Source organism: Diabrotica virgifera, chromosome 5, assembly GCF_917563875.1.
Source record: "Diabrotica virgifera virgifera chromosome 5, PGI_DIABVI_V3a".
In the NCBI taxonomy this organism is placed as follows: domain Eukaryota; kingdom Metazoa; phylum Arthropoda; class Insecta; order Coleoptera; family Chrysomelidae; genus Diabrotica; species Diabrotica virgifera.
The window spans coordinates 52,968,278-52,989,555 of record NC_065447.1 but is presented as its reverse complement, the minus strand read 5'-3'; the positions used below and the strand labels follow the sequence as shown (position 1 = coordinate 52,989,555).

General features: G+C 32.0%; 1 protein-coding gene across 6 annotated transcripts in view; it reads left to right on the top strand.

The window, feature by feature from the left end:
• The window catches only part of LOC126885732 (putative inorganic phosphate cotransporter), a 68,214-nt gene that overhangs the window by 27,702 nt on the left and 19,234 nt on the right, over positions 1-21,278 (top strand). For all 6 annotated transcript variants that reach the window (XM_050652506.1, XM_050652502.1, XM_050652505.1 and 3 more), the window contains 2 exons: positions 44-143; positions 6,540-6,728. In XM_050652506.1, coding sequence (XP_050508463.1) covers positions 44-143; positions 6,540-6,728 — 289 coding nt within the window. The remainder of the gene's footprint in view (positions 1-43; positions 144-6,539; positions 6,729-21,278) is intronic.

Here is a 21,278-nt window from a genome sequence, read left to right as displayed (position 1 = left end):
TATTTAGTGTCTAAAACTCTATCGTTAAATTTAAATGTTTTAGGGAGTAATGCATCCCGCACTTAACAATTTATTGTCAAAATGGATTCCGCTTTCAGAAAGAGCTAAAATTGGTACTTTAGTTTTTGCTGGAGGACAAATTGGTATGAACAATTTTATCTAATAAAGTTTATTTGAGAAATTTAAGCAATAAACCTACCAAATTTGTGCAGTTGGATGAATCCCAATGAAACTTTTTACATTCGATTTGTAAGAGCCTTAAGAAACTGTGAACAATTATTATGATGGCGAAATAAAAATTGAATTATTGAACAAGGGAAATACATTTCCCAAGGACATTTCGAATTGATAAAAAATTATAAATTTGTATTTCAGAAATAATAGGATATAATCGGGGGTTTTTGAACTTCCCTATTACGAATGTCATGACGGTCTCCGATGCACTTAGTGACAAGGAAAATTATCATCTTCTGAGGTTTTATGGAAATTCGATACAAAATCAGTTGTACCTGATCAAAAGGTACCTCGTAGTTCATCGTCTATATGATATCAGTGTTCAGAGACCCCAAATACCCTCGAGTAATGAGTTTGGACTGATTTTGTATCAAATTTCCACAAAACTCCATAAAACGAGGCCCGTCTTGGGCAAAAAGTACCTCGGAGACCATCCAGAGATCCATCCGAAGACCAAAGATCCCAATATCCTCCAAGTTAAGAGTTTGCAGTGATTTTGTGTTAACTTTTTATAAAACTCCAGGAAACAAGACCCATCCTGGACACCAGGTGCCTCTAAGACTATCGTCGATATGATATTAGTGTTCAGCTACCCCAAAAATCATCAAAAAACGAATTTGCATTGTTTTTGTATCAAATTTCCAAAAAAAACTCCAGGAGACAAGGCCCACTCTGGGCACCAGATACGTTGGAGACCATCGCCGTCATGATATTCGTGTTCAGAGTGCCCAAACACCCCAAGTAGCAAAATTGAACTCATTTCCGTAAATTATTTCCGAATTACAAATTTATCGTTTTTCATCACTTCGAAATGCATTGTCCAGTAATGCAATTTTTTGTTTCATCATTAGTTTTGTTCACATAGTACAGTCACTGAAGGTTTTCACCTCCGATTTCGTTGAACCTCCATAGATTTTCATGAAAATTGGTGAGTAATTAGAGGATACCTCAAGGAACAAAGGTGGCATGATGCCAACTTGCGCTTTTACCCTGGGGGTGGATGCCACCACTTCTCGGGGGTGAAAATCATTTTATTAAAAATAATACCATAAGTCGATAGAGGGACAAATTATAAGCAAAATTTGTTATATAAAGTTATTAAAATAAATCAACACTTTTTGAGTTATTAAAGACCAAAGATTTTATTTTTTCGTAAAAAAATGCATGTTTTAAATCGGTTTTTCACGTATAAATCAAAAACTATAAGCTTTTACAAAAAAGTTGTTATTACTGAAATTAAAGATAATAAAAAATTGAATGCATTCCTTACATAAAGAACTAAACTAATGTTAGTTCAAAGTGAGTTATTGGCAATTGAATGCGTATTTTTTTCGACGAGTACTCAAATCTAAGTATTGAAGCTTAAATAACGGGAAAACGATGCAATGTATAAAATATTCCTGCTAAACATTTGTCAAAGTACTTCAGAATACCTATCAAATGAGCTTCAGAACAAGGTAATAGCGTCAAATTTAAGTAGTAAGTTATAATGAAAATAAAAGAACCGTTTCGAATTTTTTAGGAAAAAATCCTTACAAAAACTTCTTTATATTAGCATAAGTAATGGTTTCGATCATTTTGACCGGTTTAGAGTGCATATTTTTGAAAAAAAAGATATAATTTATAAAAATCATAATTTTTAAAATTATTGTAATTCTCTTATTATTTTGATAATACTCCAAAAATACTCAATATACGTAAAAAATTATATATAACGAAATTTTAGTTTTTTCTGTGTCAAATATATTACCTGTTTTACTATTTCTATAGGGTGAAAAATAACCGAGATAGAAACGTTTAAATCTTAAATTTGTGCTGTGTGAACCATGCAACCGGGGCAAATTAACCTTTTATTTTTAAAAAAGTAAGGGGTTTAGAAGAATAGGTTCAACGTGCTTAAATAGCACTTGGAATTAACTTGCAAACAGTTTTTAGATGAACCTGATATCGTAAACACGAACGGAGTTATTAAAGAAAAACCATAACATTTTTTGGAAAAATGATTAAAAGATAAATTTTGAAAAAAATTTGGGGGGGTTCATTTGATAGATATTTTTAAGAACTTTGACAAATGTTTAATAAGTTTATGTTATAAAATGCATCAATGTCCCGTTATTTCAGCTTGAATACTTATAGTTTTTACTCGCCGAAAAAAATATACATTCAATTATCTATAACTCACTTTTAATTAACATTAAAAGATTTTTCTAGTAAGAGGTTTATTTCATTTTTTATTAGATTCAATTTTGATAATAATAAGTTTTTTGTAAAAACTTACACTTTTTGAGTTATTGATGAAAAATTGGTTAAAAACATGCATTTTTCTCAAGAAAAATTAAAATCTTTGATCTTTAATAACTTAAAAAGTTTTGATTTATTTTAATATCTTTATACAACAAATTATGCTTGAAATTTGTCTCTCTATCGAATTATGGGGTTATTTTTAATAAAATAATTTTCACCCCCGAGAAGGGGTGGCATCCACCCCCAGGGTAAAAGCGCAAGTTGGTACCATGTCACCTTTGTTCCTTGAGATATCCTCTAACCACTCACCAATTTTCATGCAAATCGATGAAGGTTCAACGAAATCGGAGGTAATAGTTCATATCCACCTTCAGTGACTCCACTAACAAAGTTTCCTAAAGCTCTTACAAATCTAATGCAAAAAGTTCTAGTAAGATTCGTTTAACTGCAAAAATTTGGTAGATTTTGTGCTTTTTACTGCTTCATTGCTTAACCTAATAATTATTTTGCCAAGTTTTTAGAAAAATTACCACATAAAAGTACCGTAAAATGGGGTGAGATTGATCTCCCGGGGTAACATTGATCATGTGTCGTTGTATCACATATATGTAGATACAACCGACAACAATGTAAAATTGTTTCTGGGCGTGGCGTTATTCATTTCTTGGATCTTGACTATGATCAGTTCACGTCGTTGTTAGTTTGCAATTGGCATTGGGAAGAAGTTCTGTGGCTTTGAAATTAACCATAATTTTTGGCCTATATTTATAGTTTGTGTACTTTTGATGGTAGAGGAAGAACAGAGGTAAGTTCGCTATTTCTAGTGTTCTAAAATTATTTTATATGGTTCTGTAATAATAATTTTAAGCATCTAGCATTTTAATTAACGCCAGCTTTTTTAAGATGGCGGATAATATTGAATGGGGTGACATTGATCAAGTGATCAATCTAACCCCACGTTACGTACGTTTCAGAAATTAATTTATAATTTTTGTTACAGATTTAAGAATATCAATCAAAATGGGAAGAACGTACAAAAACAATTAGGCAGTAAAACGTATGGCAATTTTAATGAAGAACAAGTTACAGGCGTTGCACGATGTATTGGAAAATGGATTATCGCTAAGAAAAGCCGCAAAAAATACAAATTGTCCTACGGAACTTTAAATAACAAGTACCATGGAAGGAAGATTAAGAAAACAGGTGGACAATCTGTATTCACATATGAAGAAGAAGTAACCATTATAAATAGCATTTTAACGTGTGCAGATTGGGTATATTATCCTCTAAGTGCAATGGATTTGAGAATGTTCGTCAAAAGTTTTTTGGCCTTAAATCAGAAGGATCGAGGAAGATTTTCAAAATAATTGAAAATGACATATTCACTGTTTCCTTCAAGGAAGTAGTTGTCTTACTACCAGATCCGACACTTGAGACGATTTCTGATCGGATACAAAAATATCATTTTCGCGGAGAAATTAATATAAAAGAATGTTAAATCAAATTTTATTTTTTTATAAATTGTTCTGAATTACATTTGTAGTTGTTAAAATCTGTTTTTTTTTTGTATAAATAAAGAATAGTACAATACAAATAGTGTGATCATTCTCACCCCGCATGATCAATCTCACCTTTTTGTAAAAATTCGAAAAACGGTCTGACCAAATTAGTCAGGGTTAAGATTGATCATATTCTATTTAAAAGCACTACTGCTTCATGCTATAAAATCGTCATGATCAATCTCACCCCAGTCACGGGTCTAAGACTGATCACCCTTTTTTATGAGATAAGTTGATTTTCTTAACAATTAAAACAAAACTAGTGTTAAATCACTACTCTTTAGATATTAATATAACACGTGAAGTGTTTAAATATAGAACAATCACAAAAACGTTTAAAATATAAATCAAATAAAGTTAAAATTGATCAATCTCACCCCATTTCACGGTAATGGTTTTAAGCTTGGTATGGAAACGTTTTTTTTAGGTGTAGTTAAAAAGAATAATTACACCCAAAATCAGATTAATGGTCGATATACTAAAATCAGGGATAAAAGAGGTCCTGAAGAAAATGAAAAATAATCGAACCTGAGGCGAAAATAAACTTAGAATGTATAAAAATTAAAGAAGATAATACACTCACAGACAAAAATATTGCATATTTTGTACTTTTTATTGCCAAATAAGTTAAGCTGGACTATCCTACGTATATTTATTGTCAATAAACTTGCATATTGCAGAATCACAACTAGTTTGTAGAGAAATTAATGAAATAGTCTGATTTTGCTTATAACGTTTAATTAGAAAAACAAACAATAACGACAATAGAACAATTTTTTACGGCAACATTGCACCAATTTAGTACCTAGTATTTCCTCCTCTAACTCTAGTGATTGCCTGCATGCTCCGCAGAATATCTTGGATGGTTTCTTGCGGAAGTCGATTCCATTCTTCCTGTACAGCATTTATTAATTCTGCAATTGAGTTTGGAGCTGGATTTCTTGCTCGTATACGCCTTTTTAGGATGTCCCATATATGTTCTATGGGATTTGCATCAGGGCTCATTGGTGGCCAGTCTAGAGCCTCAACCCCAACATCTTCAAGATATTGTATGACTGTTCCTGCAGTATGTGTACGTGCATTAGCACAAAGTTAGCATACCCAATGAAGCCGGCATAAGGAAAAACATGCTCTTCAAGGATGTACCGTATGTACCAGTCAGCATTTATTCAAATATTCACCTCAATAAGCTCCGTACGACTCTCCCAACTAATGCCACCCCATAACATTATGGAACAGCCACCAAAACTGATATTTTGTATAAGATTACATTCTGCGAAATGTTCCCCAGACCTTCTGTATACTCGATCATGTACATCTGGCTTCCATAATGTTATCCTCGTTTCATCTGTGAAAAGAACTCTTCTCCATTGATGTTCGTTCCAGTTAACGTGGGCTCTTGCAAAGTGCAACCATGTCGTGGTAGAAGAAGTGGAACGCTGGCAGGCCGTTTTGGATTCAAACCAACCTCTTTGAGTCTTCGAGTCACAGTTTTGACACTTACATTAACTTGTCTTGTGATCAGTAATTCATTTTTGAGATAAGGAGCTGTAAGTGTACGATTTCGCAACGATTTAAGTCTTAAATATTGGTCATCTCTTGGCGTTGTACATCTTTGTCGTCCTTGACCAGGTCGCCGTTTGTCTTCCCCAGTATCATTGAATCGCTTTACTATACGAGAAACAGTCGACTGATGGATACTGACATATTCTGACATTTTTACAAAACAAGAATTGTTCAGTCGCCAAAGCACACTTTCCATACTATGCAATGTTTGTTAATTTGCTACAATATTGCATATTCGGTGATAAAAGCTATTTTTAACCATTTATTTATCTCTAATAAATTAAAATGCATCAAATAAATAAATAAATAAAATAAATAGATAAATAAATAAATAAAAAAATACTTAACATTTCAAATTTCAAAAATAAATCACGATTGAAGATAAAATATGCAATATTTTTGTCCGTGAGTATATATTGTTTAAAAAATTAAATTACTTTTCAATTTTAAGTTTAACATATTTTTTGCAAGCTCTTGTAAACTAGAAACGTAAAACACTAGTGTGACGATCCAATAAATTTGAATTTTGAAGTTTGAATCCAATCAATTGTAGATTCTTCTTCTTGTACTGCGTATCCGTTTCGTATGTTGGCGACCATCATGGCAATCTGTACTTTGAACACTGCTGCTCTGAAAAGATTTGTGGTTGTCGTGTTGAACCACGTACAGCATGTACACAGATTTTTCGGCCAGGAAATCCTTCCCCTTTCTGGTCCTAGTTTTTCTTCTACTTTTCCCTGTAAGATTAGTTGCAGCAGTCCGTATCTTTCGCTGTTCCTTATGATCTACCGAGGTATTCAATTTGAGCTGTTTTCATTGTAAGTTAATCCCATTTAAACATGCTTAAAATTTGTTCTATTAGGCAGCTTATTTTTTTATTGTAATAATTTTTTGTTAGATTTAAAAGGAAACAAATAACTATAACCTTTTTTGTAGGAACGATATCGAGCAACCTTATAAGTGGAACCTTAATTAATGCTACAGGAACTTGGACTTCTGTTTTTTACGTATTTGGAGCAGCGGGAATTATATGGCATATATTTTGGCAGATATTTTGCTACTCGGATCCAGTTAGTCACCCGTTTATTACCAAAGAGGAATTCAGTTACCTAAAAAGTGAATTAGGTATTTTTTTCTTTTTTTAACTTATTTATTTCAATCTTTATTAGCTAAAGATAGATGATAAGCTAATGAAGTATAATTTTACTTTATATAGCTATGTAACTACCTTTAGACCAGGGCGCATCTGTAAAAATATTAGTACCTTTGGACGTTGAGAGGTGACTAAAATTTTTTTTCAGAAATTGCTTGAAAATAACTCAAATAATAATATTTGAGTTATCCTCCCTCTCAAAAAGGTCCGGAACATTGTTTAAATAATCCAAATGTCAAAAAATGAAGGAAAATTTCGATTTTTTTCTTCGTTTTTTGATTATAACTTTAAAAGTATTCATTTCCGAGAAAACTTGTACTGACATAAAAGTTGCGTAATTAAATTTCCAATAATATAGAATTGGTTAAAAATTTAAAATATAGTCACCCTTGTTGCAAAATAGCAATTATTGCGAAAAAACCATACAAAAACAAGTATTCGCATTTTACGTTTTTCAACCATTTATACTAAGCTTAGGACCTTCATATTTCATTCACAGAAATTGTATGATACAGTAAACAATATTGTAAATTTAATTAAGATTGGTTAAATAGATTTTGCAAAATAAATTTTGCAATCAAGCTTTCGCAAAAAAAAATCATTTTTTCAAAATGTTACAGGACTGAAAATAAAGCAGATAGCAAGTTGAAATTTTTTTTGCTTATAGAAGTGTACTGTACCTTTCATTTGCAATTTGCAAAACTAAAATCCATTAACTACCACGGCGTCAGGAAATTTTTTAAATAAACATTAATTATTGGTGTTACGCGCAGGACAGCGGAGAGTTTGCTCTGATTGGGCATTCCAATGACCTTTGATAATGATTGATACATTTTAATTTTTATTATATTTCGATATAAATAAATAAATTTGTTTATTGCAAAATAAAAACACATACTCTATCCTTTGAAATACCACTTTTTTAGCAAAAACTTTCTTTGTTGATATATTTTAACTTAGAGAATAAAAGTTTATTATTTTTAAACATATGCAATTGTTTAAACAATATTTCACAAACAATAATAAAATTAGTTTGATTTTTGTGGAATTAAAATATTAAAATACAACAAAATATAGAGTAAGAAAATAATATATTAGATAAAGATTGGAAGAAATTTTGGTGGAAATAAACTTGTGTGAATTCTACACCGCTGTCCTGCGCGTAGCACCAAAAATTAATGTTTATTTAAAAAATTTCCTGACGCCGTGGTAATTAATCGATTTTAATTTTGCAAATTGCAAAGGAAAGGTACAGTACACTTCTACAAGCAAAAAAAAATTCAACTTGCTATCTGCTTTATTTTCAGTCCTACAACATTTAAAAAAAATTAATTTTTTTTGCGAAAGCTGTATTGCAAAATTTATTTTGCAAAATCTATTAAACCGATCTTAATGAAATTTACAGTGCTGTTTTACTATATCATAAAGTTTTTCTGGGTAAAATATGAAGGTCCTAAGTATAGCATAAATGGTTGAAAAACGTAAAATGCGAATACTTGTTTTTGTATGTTTTTTTTTCGGAATTATTGCTATTTTGCAACAAGGGTGACTATTTTTTAAATTTTCAAACAATTGTATATTGTCGGAAATTTAATTACGCAACTTTTATGTCAGTACAACTTTTCTCAGAAATGAATAGTTTTAAAGTTATAATCAAAAAACGAATAAAAAAATCGAATTTTTCCTTTCATGAGTCACCTCTCAACGTCCATCTCAAAACAGATCCGCCCTGGACTACTTCCACTTTTGAACGCTCTGTTTTATAGTCCGTTCTTTAACGGTAAAATATTGCAAAACCTCTAAATTTTAAGGAACCGCTTGGATTGACATGAAATTTGGCGTACACATAGCTAACAAGTCAAAGAAAAAAAGTGATATTGTGCCGATATGTGCTTTTGCACCGGGGGTGCTTTTCACCCCCTCTTGGGGATGAAAAAGTATTCGTCCAAAGTAAGTCCGGAAATTGATAAACTGACTAATTTTAAGTAACTTTTGTTTTATAGAGTTTTTTCACTAATTCAATAATTATTTTCGAGTTATTTGCCAGTGAATATGTTCATTTTTTCAACAAAATAACCACACTTTTAGACGGTTTTTTGCAAATAACTCAAATAGTACGTATTTTCTCGAAAAAACATTTATAGCAAAAATATAGCCTGTAAAAAATTTTAAAAAATGGTGTATATACAACGGTTCTGTACCTAGTAGAAGCAGAGTTATAGCTAATTAAAAATAGGTTCATATTCGTCAAATTTCAAATGGAATATTTTAACGTGAAATAACCAAAAATGAAGCACATTTAGGGGAAAACTCATTACAATTTATTTAAAGTGTTTAAAAAAAGCTTCATTTTTGTTTTATAAAAAAAATTTCTAGCATCAAACGTAAACGAGTTACGCTCAAAATAAAGTTAATCCCTTTTTTTTTGGTAAAAAAATCAGGAAAATCACCCCTTAATTAGTATCTCAAATGAATTAATCGTTACGACTTCACAAGTTTCTTGACCCGTGTATGGATTGTTTATATAATCTGTAAGTTTCATCTGTTCAAAGTCCTTATTTTTGAAAGGGCTGCAGTTAAAAGGGGTAACGAGTCACTTACCACGAATGTATGCAAATTTAGAAACACCAAATCTCAATCAATTTTTGTCTAACAGGAAAACAAAAAAATACATGATATTCAGAAAAGCAATGTGGACTTTTTTTGTTTTTCGAGATTTTTGCTATCTCTAACAATTTTTAATTTATTTTGAAAAAAAAGCATATTTTTCAAAATTAAAATATTTAAAAATTTTATTTTAAAACCAAATTTTTTCCAAAATAAGCACTTTGAATCGATGAAACTTACAGATCATATAAACACAACATAAGTAAAATAATTTGTGGAGCGGTAACGATTAATTTCATTTAAGTTGTTAATTAGGGGGTGGTCTTCCCGATTTTTTTTGCCAAAACAAAAGGGACCAACATTATTTTGAGCGTAACTTGCTTAAATTTAATGTTAGAAACTTTTTATAAAAACAGAAATAAAGCTTTTTTCTGCTAGTGCTACACAAATATCCTTGGTCAACATATTTGAATCGTATGGTCTAACAATGCACGTTGATTCTCCTACAAGGATTACAAAAACTTTATCTACCATAATTGATTATACTGTCTCAGATTTTTCACCCCTTGATGTCCACTCTACAATTATTAATGCTGGACTATCTGATCATGAAGCAGTTTATACGAAGTTTAATATCTTGAGCAAACCCTCCTCGAAAACCCGACGTTTAGGCAGGATTTTTTCCACCCGGAACTTTCGTAATTTCCAAAATTTATGCTTAACCTCTGAGTGGCGCTTTCCTGCTATGGACGTGGATAATAATTTCAGTGCTTTTTTGGATAAGCTTGTCTGTATCTTCAATAAAGCATTTCCTTTAATTGCAATTAAGCCAAAACATCGCAAACCCTTGACTACTCACGGTATCCGAATAGCTTCCAAGAATATGCGTTCTCTTCTCTATATCAGGAAATTTACTACCAACGTCTCTATCACTGAATATATCACAAAGTCGTTAATTTTGAGGATATTTATCATCCTAAAAAACTTTCTCAGTAAGTACAAAATGTCTGTCAAAATAGATTGAAGAGTATTGTTTTTTGTTTATTCTAACCTTTACAACAATATAATATGAAGATATTTTGATTTATCTGTTAACTTTTTTTGTTAACAATAATTTATTACTGTTCACTTCATGAATTTGAGATATGTGGGGTGGATAGGAACATAATATTGACCATGTTGCCATTCACCCCACATATTAGAAATAACTTTTTTATCTAATATCTCCATAGAGTAAGTATAAACGAAACAATATCTTATCTAACAACAAATTATACATATTATATTGATCCACACAAAGAGAATAGAAAGAACCATGCCTTGCAAAACGTGTTTCTAGCGGTTAGCTATCGTCTCCAATCCAAAACAAACTTCTATCAGGGTTCTCAACCATGCGTGGTATTATTGAACACAATTTTTCCAATTATTATGGGCACTAATTATCAGCATCCGGCTCGAAGGACCAAATGTGGATTCCGTAAATTTTAAATAAATATTTATATGGTTTTCTGCAAACATTAGAACTGCTGGCCAAAAAGTTTAAATGTATGTCAAGACGCAACAAGACCCATGAAGATTATGTGGAGCAAAATAGTTGACGAATGAAAAACAGGACCAGGTAGGAATGAATCCACAATAGCTAAAGACAAGTTTCCTAGACTATTAAAGAAACGGGTTAATAGTATTTCAGAGAAAAATGCCAAATTAGAGTTTAAAAAATATTTTTCATTTCAACAATCTATTTTCCAACAATACAAACTTTATATTTATTTGGTATGTTACTTTACACCTTACACTTTTTACCTATTTCTATTGACCCTACAAATGTACGAATTGGAACACAATAGTTTTTAATACAGTTCCCTTTCACCCCACTTGGTGGCAGTGGCGGCTCGTCAGAGGAGGCAACGGATGCTTAGCCTCCCCATATTTTTTTTACACATTTTATGTCATATCTGGGACATAATATTTCTAGAATTATTGATGAAATGTCACTGTTTGTTTATTTTGAATCACGAGAAACATCAAGCGCTCGTACTAATAGAAAGTGTAAAATTATTGCACACTTTTGTAACTAAACGCATCTGGAATGCATCAATATGCCCACCTGTACGCTGTGAGCAGCTCCTCATATCCCTACCAAGGGAGGTAGAAGCCAGACTCGACTCCGTTGTGTTCTAAGTTACGACAAACGTTTCGAAACCAGCGATATAGTTTCCTATGCGTACAATAATACTCCATAGAGAAACGTAATATTATATCGCTTTACGTCAAACTACCCAGAAATATATGCCAAGGGAGGCAAAACCAGAATTAGGCTAACTTGTGGTTTTACTTATATTCTATAAAGAAGTTAATAGTCAGGGTATTTCTTGGTGTGATTTTATCATTTTATTTCTTTTAATTAGTGTTTGGTGAATTTTTGTATTTCATATATTTTTATTTGTGTTGTTATTGGCTTGGTAAGGTTATTTTTACAATTTACGTACCGTTGTTTGTTTATATAAAATGTATATAAATGAATAATTTTAATACTTTAAGTATATGTATTATAATAAAGCTTATATTATTAAAACCTTAGAAAGACCACAGGCAAATTTAACTATTATTAAATCCTCAGGTAATCGTCAAAATCGTGCATTTAATATTAACTGGTATAATAAATGGGACTGGTTAACCGGGTCTATTAAGAGGAAAAAAGTTTTTTGTGTAAATTAAAACTTTTTGCTAAACAAAATATAGTAACTGCTTTAGATACAGTTCAAAAAGAGGCCATAATTACTTACAATTATCAGGTTTTGGAGAATAGGATGAATTTAAAAAGACTTATCGATATAACACTATATTTGGATTCGCAAGAATTAGCTTTTCGCAGACACGATGAAAGTGATGATTATTCCATTAATCGCGGCAATTACAAGGAACTTCTATCGTTGTGGGGTAATTATGACTCAAAATTCGAAAAATTTCGTTAATTTTAGATTTAATCCTGTTTTTATAAAGTTCTTTTAGTAATAATAATATTATTATTAGTTACAAAAGCTATTCTACATCTCAGTTATCAATGCAAGCATGCGGTAAGGGACCGTTCAAGTATTACGTAACGCAGGTGGGGGGAGGGGGGTTCAAAAATCTTTAAAAATGATATTATATATATATATATATATATATATATATATATATATATATAGTAATGTTTGAATAACGGCAATTCGGTCAGTTGAAAGAAAACTCTATTTGTTTTAAGTCTCAATATTTCGTCACTATTTGGTGACTTCTTCAGGAGAAAACTGCAAATTTATTAATATTAGACATGGACAAACTTAAATATTTCGATACTTACAACTATAAGAGTAAAAATTTAAATTTCTTTAACATTATTTTGAAAATTGATTTAGAAAATGACAGATTTTATTTTGACTTATTGGGGAGTTATGGTAACTGCAATATATTTTATATTAACAGAATGTTATCTGATATATACAATTTTTAGTGAATAGGTCAAAGTAAAAAAGGAAATTATAAATTTACGAAATTTTAAGGTGGAAAGGTAATAGTAGAAAACTAAGAAAGGACCTAGAGTAAGTTAAATTGATTTATAAAATGTAATTGATGGTACTTCATGAGTTAGTGTAAGACTGGTATTTAGAAATTTAAATAAAATTGAGGTAGATTAACTATTAGAAGATAAATTGGGTAATTTGTTTTATATTAAATAAACAAATTACCCAATTTATCTTCTAATAGTTAATCTACCTCAATTTTATTTAAATTTCTAAATACCAGTCTTACACTAACTCATGAAGTACCATCAATTACATTTTATAAATCAATTTAACTTACTCTAGGTCCTTTCTTAGTTTTCTACTATTACCTTTCCACCTTAAAATTTCGTAAATTTATAATTTCCTTTTTTACTTTGACCTATTCACTAAAAATTGTATATATCAGATAACATTCTGTTAATATAAAATATATTGCAGTTACCATAACTCCCCAATAAGTCAAAATAAAATCTGTCATTTTCTAAATCAATTTTCAAAATAATGTTAAAGAAATTTAAATTTTTACTCTTATAGTTGTAAGTATCGAAATATTTAAGTTTGTCCATGTCTAATATTAATAAATTTGCAGTTTTCTCCTGAAGAAGTCACTGTTTGCGCCAATATGAATATATATTTCATTTATTTTAATTCGGGAACGTCTTGGCAACACAGTTCTAAGTAAGCATAATCTTCTGTCCTTTATGTTAAATCAGTCAGTCGTTAACATACATACGGTCGGAACGTATAGTACACCTTGACAATTTTAATTTGATTTTGTGTGTGTTTTCCGTGAGACAAATTGACGATACCAGACAACATATTTTCGGTAAGTTCCCTTCTTTTATCCCATCCTTCATTTTCCTTAATGCCACCGAAAATAGTGCTTCAACATTTAACAACACGAAGAAAATCTAAGAAAATCTCGGTAAGTTATTATTATTAAATATTTTCCATTTGGTTTTCCTAAAAGCCAAAACATAATTGGTCAATTTCGAGCTTGGATATTCAGCGTAGGTTTACAGTTTGCTTTGCTTAGTTTTGTATTATTAAATAATAATATTCTTATTTAGAAACAAATTGTTCGGTAAAATTTAATGTCGGCACGTATCGAAAAAAAAAAACTCTGTGATAACTTTTTGCTGATTTTGTATTTGTATCGTTTTTGTTTCTCGGAACAACTTAGGCTTCGGGCGTGAAAGAAGTTAGGTTTTTAAATATTTGCGGTGTTGTCAAACGTGAATATTTTTCGACTCAATCGGTTACGGAAAAATTCGGATGTATGAATAAAAATTATTTTGTAAACAAATACTAAATTTGATTCACGGTTCGAAACAAAATAAAGAGTTTGCATAATAACTGCCCGGAAGGCTTGTTTTTTAACAAATCTCTATAATTAATTAATTTTATTCAAAATTTATACTCAGACCTGGTTTGTTATATGCTACAGTTTTCTTAAAGTAGACTTTGTTTTTTTTTCTGATTTTGCGGATTGATTTCAGTAACAATGACTACTTACGAAAGGCAATTTAAAATATTAACGGCTAAAAAAGAAACGCTTTATACAATCATTCAGACTTTATATGACTTATCGAAAAACTTAACTACGGATAACACCATTAAAAAATTCACAAACTTGTATCAGTCGATGGATTCGACAAGGACAGAAATTCTCGAAATTTTGGATGAAATCAACGCAGTCGGGTTTGACGTTGATGAAAACTATAAACCAGATTTTCAGGTGATGTCTGTTATTAACGAAATGTGTTGTGAAGCAAGGGCGGCTTATACAAAATTAAAACCAAGCACCAATATTGTAAATCCAACTTTACAGCAAAGTACACAACAACAGTGTAATGTACACAGTCTTTTGCCAAAAATCACTATTCCAGATTTCCACGGGGAAACAAAGGAATGGGAAACTTTTTATTCGATTTACAAACCATTGGTACACGATAATTTCCAGCTGACGGATGCAGATAAGGCTCGGCTTTTGGTTTCACATTTAAAGGGATCGGCCCTTAGTATTTGTGCGGGAATAGCTACTTCTGGGGATAATTATGACACGTTATGGAAAGCACTTTTAGAAAAATATCATAATAAAAGGTTGTTAGCAAACACTTATTTACAACAAATTTTTAATTTTAAATCCTTGCAATCGGAATCTGAAAAAAATCTAAACAGTTTTTTAGAAATCTTTGACGCCTCGGTTAATGCCTTAAAAAAGTTGGATGTCCCGGATTTAACGGATTTTATTTTACTTTATCATGCACTCTCAAAACTGGACAGGGAAACGGTAAAATCTTTTGAAAATCACATGCGCGGAACGGTTATTCCTACTTACACGGATTTAATTAAATTTGTTAAGGATCAAACAAAAATTTTGCATAATAGTGACTCACAAGAGGCTAGCTCCGGTGGCTATCATAAAAATAAAAATTCGAAATCATTTTTTGTAAGCCAGCATGAGAATAAAAACAATAACAGAATGCCTTTTTGTGTTTTATGTAAAAAATCGTCACATTTTTTGGGTAGGTGTGATAAATTTAAGGCTATGAATCCTACACAAAGGTACGATTTGGTAAAAAATAATAATTTATGCTTTCTGTGTTTTTCCCAGTCACATGGTGTAAGACAGTGCTTAAAAAGACCGTGTGCCCAGTGTGCCAAGAATCATCATTTTCTTTTATGCGCAGGAAAACCGGAAATAAGGGGCGCGAAAGAAAATAATCAAAATAATCAACCAAATTCTGGTGTCGGTATTCCAGAAACGGGTTCCAATAACCACAATTCGGGTTCAGTTAATTGTGCGTTTCAAAATTCTAGTTTTTTGAGTAGAAATCAGGAAAAAACGGTTCTATTAGCAACGGTAACGGTATGTGTGTTAAATAGTCCTTTACAAAATGCAACGGCGCGGTTTATTTTGGACAACGGTAGTCAGTGTAATCTTTTGACCACGGAATGTTGTAAAAAACTAGGTCTTAGATATACAAAAATTAATTCTTCGGTACAAGGTTTGGGACAAAACTCTCAGTCGGTAAGGGGAGTAACGGACATTATTATCGCTTCGCGTTTTGATCAGACTAAAAAATACGATGTTCAAGCTTTAGTTATTGATCATATTACAGATAAATTGCCAAAAACGAAATTAAATTTGCAAACTTTATCGGAATTTAAAAATTTACAATTAGCGGACGATAAGTTTTTTGAACCTAAATCAATCGATGGCATAATCGGTGCGCAGTTTTTTCCTATTCTTTTCGGCGGTAATCGGATTTTGAGTTCTTCAGGTTTAGGGGCGGCTTTAGAAACAACGTTCGGGTATGTTATTATGGGTCAGGTGGATACGGAATATTCCACTCCCATAAATTTGCTCACTTTAAGGGAAGAAACATCGATTGAACAAATTTTGACAAAATTTTGGGAATTAGAGCAGGTTCCAAAACGGGAAATTCCGGATTTAGACGCTATAGAATGTGAAAATATTTATAAAACCACGGTTTCCAGGGATATATCGGGCCGGTTTACTGTTGCATTACCTTTTAAAAGTTCACCAAAAAATTTGGGAAATTCAAGGGTTTCGGCGGAAAATCGGTTAAAAACCTTGGAAAAACGGTTAACAAAATCGGACAGCTTGCGTGCGGATTACAATAAAATTATGCAGGATTTTTTGGATCAAGGATACTTAAAATTATTGGAAAAAGAAGATTGTGACTTATCCTATTATATTAGTCATCACCCTGTAATAAAATTAGAGAGTTTAAGTACACCTATACGTATCGTATTGGATGCATCTTGCCCTTCAGACAGTGATGTCTCTTTGAATGATTTATTGCATAGCGGGCCTAAACTGCAGGCGGACATATGCACTTTATTAATAAATTTTCGGCTTTTTCCAGTAGCATTGAGTTCGGATTTAAAAAAGATGTTTTTACAAATAAAATTAGTACAAGATCACTGGCGGTTTCAAAGAATATTATGGAGATTTGATCCAAACGAGGAAATAAAAACGTATGAATTTACGGTGGTTGCGTTCGGTTTAAGGTCGTCACCTTTTTTAGCGCTACGGACGGTTCAGCAATTGATAAATGAAGATGGCAAAGATTATCCTTTAGCTAAAAAATATATTTCTTCGGGGCTATATATGGATGATTTTTTAACGAGTGTTCCGGACGAAATTGAAGCTAAAGAATTATATAATCAATCGGTAAATCTCTTCAAAGGTGGTTGTTTTGACTTAGTTAAATGGTCGACTAATTTGGACAATTTGTTATCAGAAATTCCGCTGGAAAAACGTTTACAAAATTCGGTTACATTTAAATCGGAGACTAAAGTTTTAGGGATGCAATGGGATCCGCAGAGGGATGTTTTGAACTATAGGTTAACCACCCCCGATAAAAATTGTACAAAACGTAAGATTTTATCTCTTACTGCAAAATGTTATGATCCTATTGGTCTGATTGCTCCATTTATTTTGCATTTAAAGTTAATGATCAGGGAGTTATGGCAACTAAAATTGGGTTGGGATGACTCACCCCCGGATACGATTAAAAAATCATGGGAAAAGGTATCCAATGAATGGCAAGATTTTTCAAAATTTGAGGTCCCTAGACATGTAGGAGCCATGAGGGATGTTCCGATTATGATTTTGGGGTTTGCGGATGCAAGTCAAGACGGTTACGGTGGGGTAGTTTATTTAAGGGTTGTAAATTCTAGCGGTGAAGTGAGTGTGAGACTGGTTGCTGCAAAATCGAGATGTGCACCTTTAAAAAAGACCATGACCATTCCGAAGCTAGAATTATGCGCGGCTTTGTTGTTATCATCTTTGCTGAAATTAATATTTGAAAATTATAGCAAACTTACTCATATTTCACAACTAGTTGCGTATTCTGATTCGACCACGGTGGTGAGTTGGTTAACTTCGGCAAATACCAAAGATATTTTTGTAGCTAATCGAGTTCAGCAAATTAAAGAAAACCTTCCTAATATTTCATGGCAACATATTGAAGGTAAAAATAATCCCGCGGACTGCTTGTCAAGAGGGTTGACACCCTCACAATTAATAAATCATGAACTTTGGTTACAAGGTCCTAGTTGGATAAAATTACGGGAATCGGACTGGCCTTCTTCAATATTAGAATCGGATATTTCGGAGGTTAAGGTTTTGGTTATTGAGGAGGAGAAGCAGGGTGAAAAAATTCATCCCTTACTTGAATTGGTTGAACGTCATTCTAGCTGGCATAAAATTTTACGGATTACGGTTCGGGTTTTAATGTTGTTAAAATTAATTCCTGTGCAAAAATTAATTACGGCTACTGCGCTAAGAACAGCAGAATGTTATTTAATTCAGTTAATTCAGTTAAAACATTTTGAAACTGAAATAAAAATGATAAAAGAAAACAAACAATGTAAAACACAGCTTAAGAAATTACGGCCATTTTTACAAGACGGTTTACTTATGGTGGGGGGACGACTTAATAATTCATCCCTTAGTTTTTCGGGAAAACATCCACTAATTTTACCGGGAAAAGAAACGTTAGTTGAACGGATTGTTGATTTTTATCATATAATTTATATGCATACGGGGGCATATTTGCTTGAAGCTTTATTGCGTCAAAAGTATTGGATTCTTGGGGCAAGAAATCTTATAAGAAATCGGGTTTTTAAATGCAATCGTTGTTTTAGAAATAAACCGAAAATTTTGACACCGCTCATGGCAGATTTACCGGTATCGAGGGTTACTGCTACTAAACCCTTTTTACACGTAGGGGTTGACTATTTTGGGCCAATAAATATTACATTAGGTAAAAAACGTAATGCGGCGGTTCATAAATCGTATTGTTTATTAGCGGTTTGTTTAAGCACAAAAGCGGTTCATTTAGAATTGGTGAGTTCTTTAAGCACACCACATTTTATGCAAGCATTTAAAAGACTTTTAGCAAGAAGGGGCCCATGCAAGGTTTTGTATTCTGATCAGGGATCATCTTTTGTTTGTGCGAAAACGGTTTTAAGTGAAATTAATCGGTTTGCTAGTTCGGAAGAATATCAAAATGCACTGTTATGTGAATTAAATTTGAACGGTGTGGAATGGAAATTTATAAGTCCACAAAGTCCGAGTCACGGGGGTCTTTGGGAAAGTAATGTAAAGAGCGCCAAGTCGCATCTCTATAAGGTCATAGGGGATCAGTTGTTAACATATGAAGAGTTAAATACTCTATTAATTCAAATAGAGGCAATCTTAAATTCGAGACCTCTTTGTCGTCGACCAACTGATTCATCTCAAATATCGGTATTAACTCCATCACATTTTTTAAATTTAACACCGTTAGGAAGTTTGCCGGCCGACGATTTAACAGATTTAAATATAAACCGGTTAGATAGGTTCCAGTTAATCGATCGAATGGTGCAAGATTTCTGGAAAAGGTGGCGTTTGGAATATTTGACTACCTTACAAACTAGAGAAAAATGGAATATAGATTTGCCTAATGTTAAAATCGGAACGGTTGTTATTTTAAAGGTAGACAATGTACCTACACTTTGTTGGCCGTTGGCCATTGTTACTGAGGTTCATCCGGGTAAAGACGGAGTTGTTAGAAATGTTACTGTAAAAACTTCGAAAGGGACATTTACACGACCAGTTTTGAAGTTATGCCCTCTTCCGAATCAATAAATTTACAGTAATATCTTTTGTATATAGTTATAGGTATTTTTCATTAGAATTTATTTATTTTTTTTTCGATTATTTTTTTTGAGTTACGGTAATTAACTCTGAAAATTTTGGTATATTAATTTATGCCTGGTCCTTTGAGTATTTATTTGGAACTAGTTTTTTTTATTGTGTTTTCGGCACAAATTGCATACAGATTTGGCTGAAAAATGGGTTTTTCAGGGCGGGGGCTATGTTTGCGCCAATATGAATATATATTTCATTTATTTTAATTCGGGAACGTCTTGGCAACACAGTTCTAAGTAAGCATAATCTTCTGTCCTTTATGTTAAATCAGTCAGTCGTTAACATACATACGGTCGGAACGTATAGTACACCTTGACAATTTTAATTTGATTTTGTGTGTGTTTTCCGTGAGACAAATTGACGATACCAGACAACATATTTTCGGTAAGTTCCCTTCTTTTATCCCATCCTTCATTTTCCTTAATGCCACCGAAAATAGTGCTTCAACATTTAACAACACGAAGAAAATCTAAGAAAATCTCGGTAAGTTATTATTATTAAATATTTTCCATTTGGTTTTCCTAAAAGCCAAAACAGTCACCAAATAGTGACGAAATATTGAGACTTAAAACAAATAGAGTTTTCTTTCAACTGACCGAATTGCCGTTATTCAAACATTACTATTTAACACAGTACGGTCGATAATATTTGTACAAATATATATATATATATATATATATATATATATATATATATATATATATATATATATATATATATATATATATATATACATTAGCACTTCGAGCCAAGCAGGCTCATGGCTTGGTTTACAATCTTCCTCCATTCTTGCTTGTTCTTCGCTTTTTCTTTCCAATTGGTTGCATTGAGATACTTCAGGTCATCATTAACTTCATGGCTCCATCTGGTCCTAGGTCTTCCTTTTCTCTTTTTACCACCTATTGTAGCGCTTAACATGATTTTAGGCATTCTAACTTGGACCATTCTTTGGACATGTCCTAACCATCTAAGTCTTTGTGATCTTATAACTGCAATTATATTAGGCTCCTTATACAATTCTTCTAATTCCTTGTTTGTTCTTCGTGTCCACTGATTGTTGATTATTTTTCCCCCAAATATCCTTCTAAGTATTTTTCTTTCCCATACTTGTAACATTGATTGCTCGGTTTTTGTCATAGTCCAAGTTTCTGAGGCATACGTAACTATTGGTCGTATCACAGTTTTATACGTTCTTAATTTAGCTGTTTTGGATATATTTTTGCTTCTGAGTATTCTATTGAGTGCATACATGCAACGATTCCCTGACATTAGTCTTTTGTGTATTTCATCCCGGATGTTTGGTTTACTAGAAAATAAGGTCCCTAAATATTCAAATCTGTCTACCTTTTCAAATTTATACATTGTTCCTTCATTCGTTGTTATCATTAAATATTGCCCTTGTTCAAATTTTTTGTCGGTCCATTCCATATACTTAGTTTTTGTTTCATTTATATAAAGTCCTTTTTCTCGAGCTGCCTTTTCTAGTCGTTCTACTACCTCTTTTAATTGTTCCTTGCTTCTGGATAGAATTACTACATCATCCGCGAATGCCAAACATTGATGTTTTTTGTGATATATATGTCCTGATCTGTTAATATTAGCCTCTTTTATTATCATTTCCAATACTACATTAAATAGCA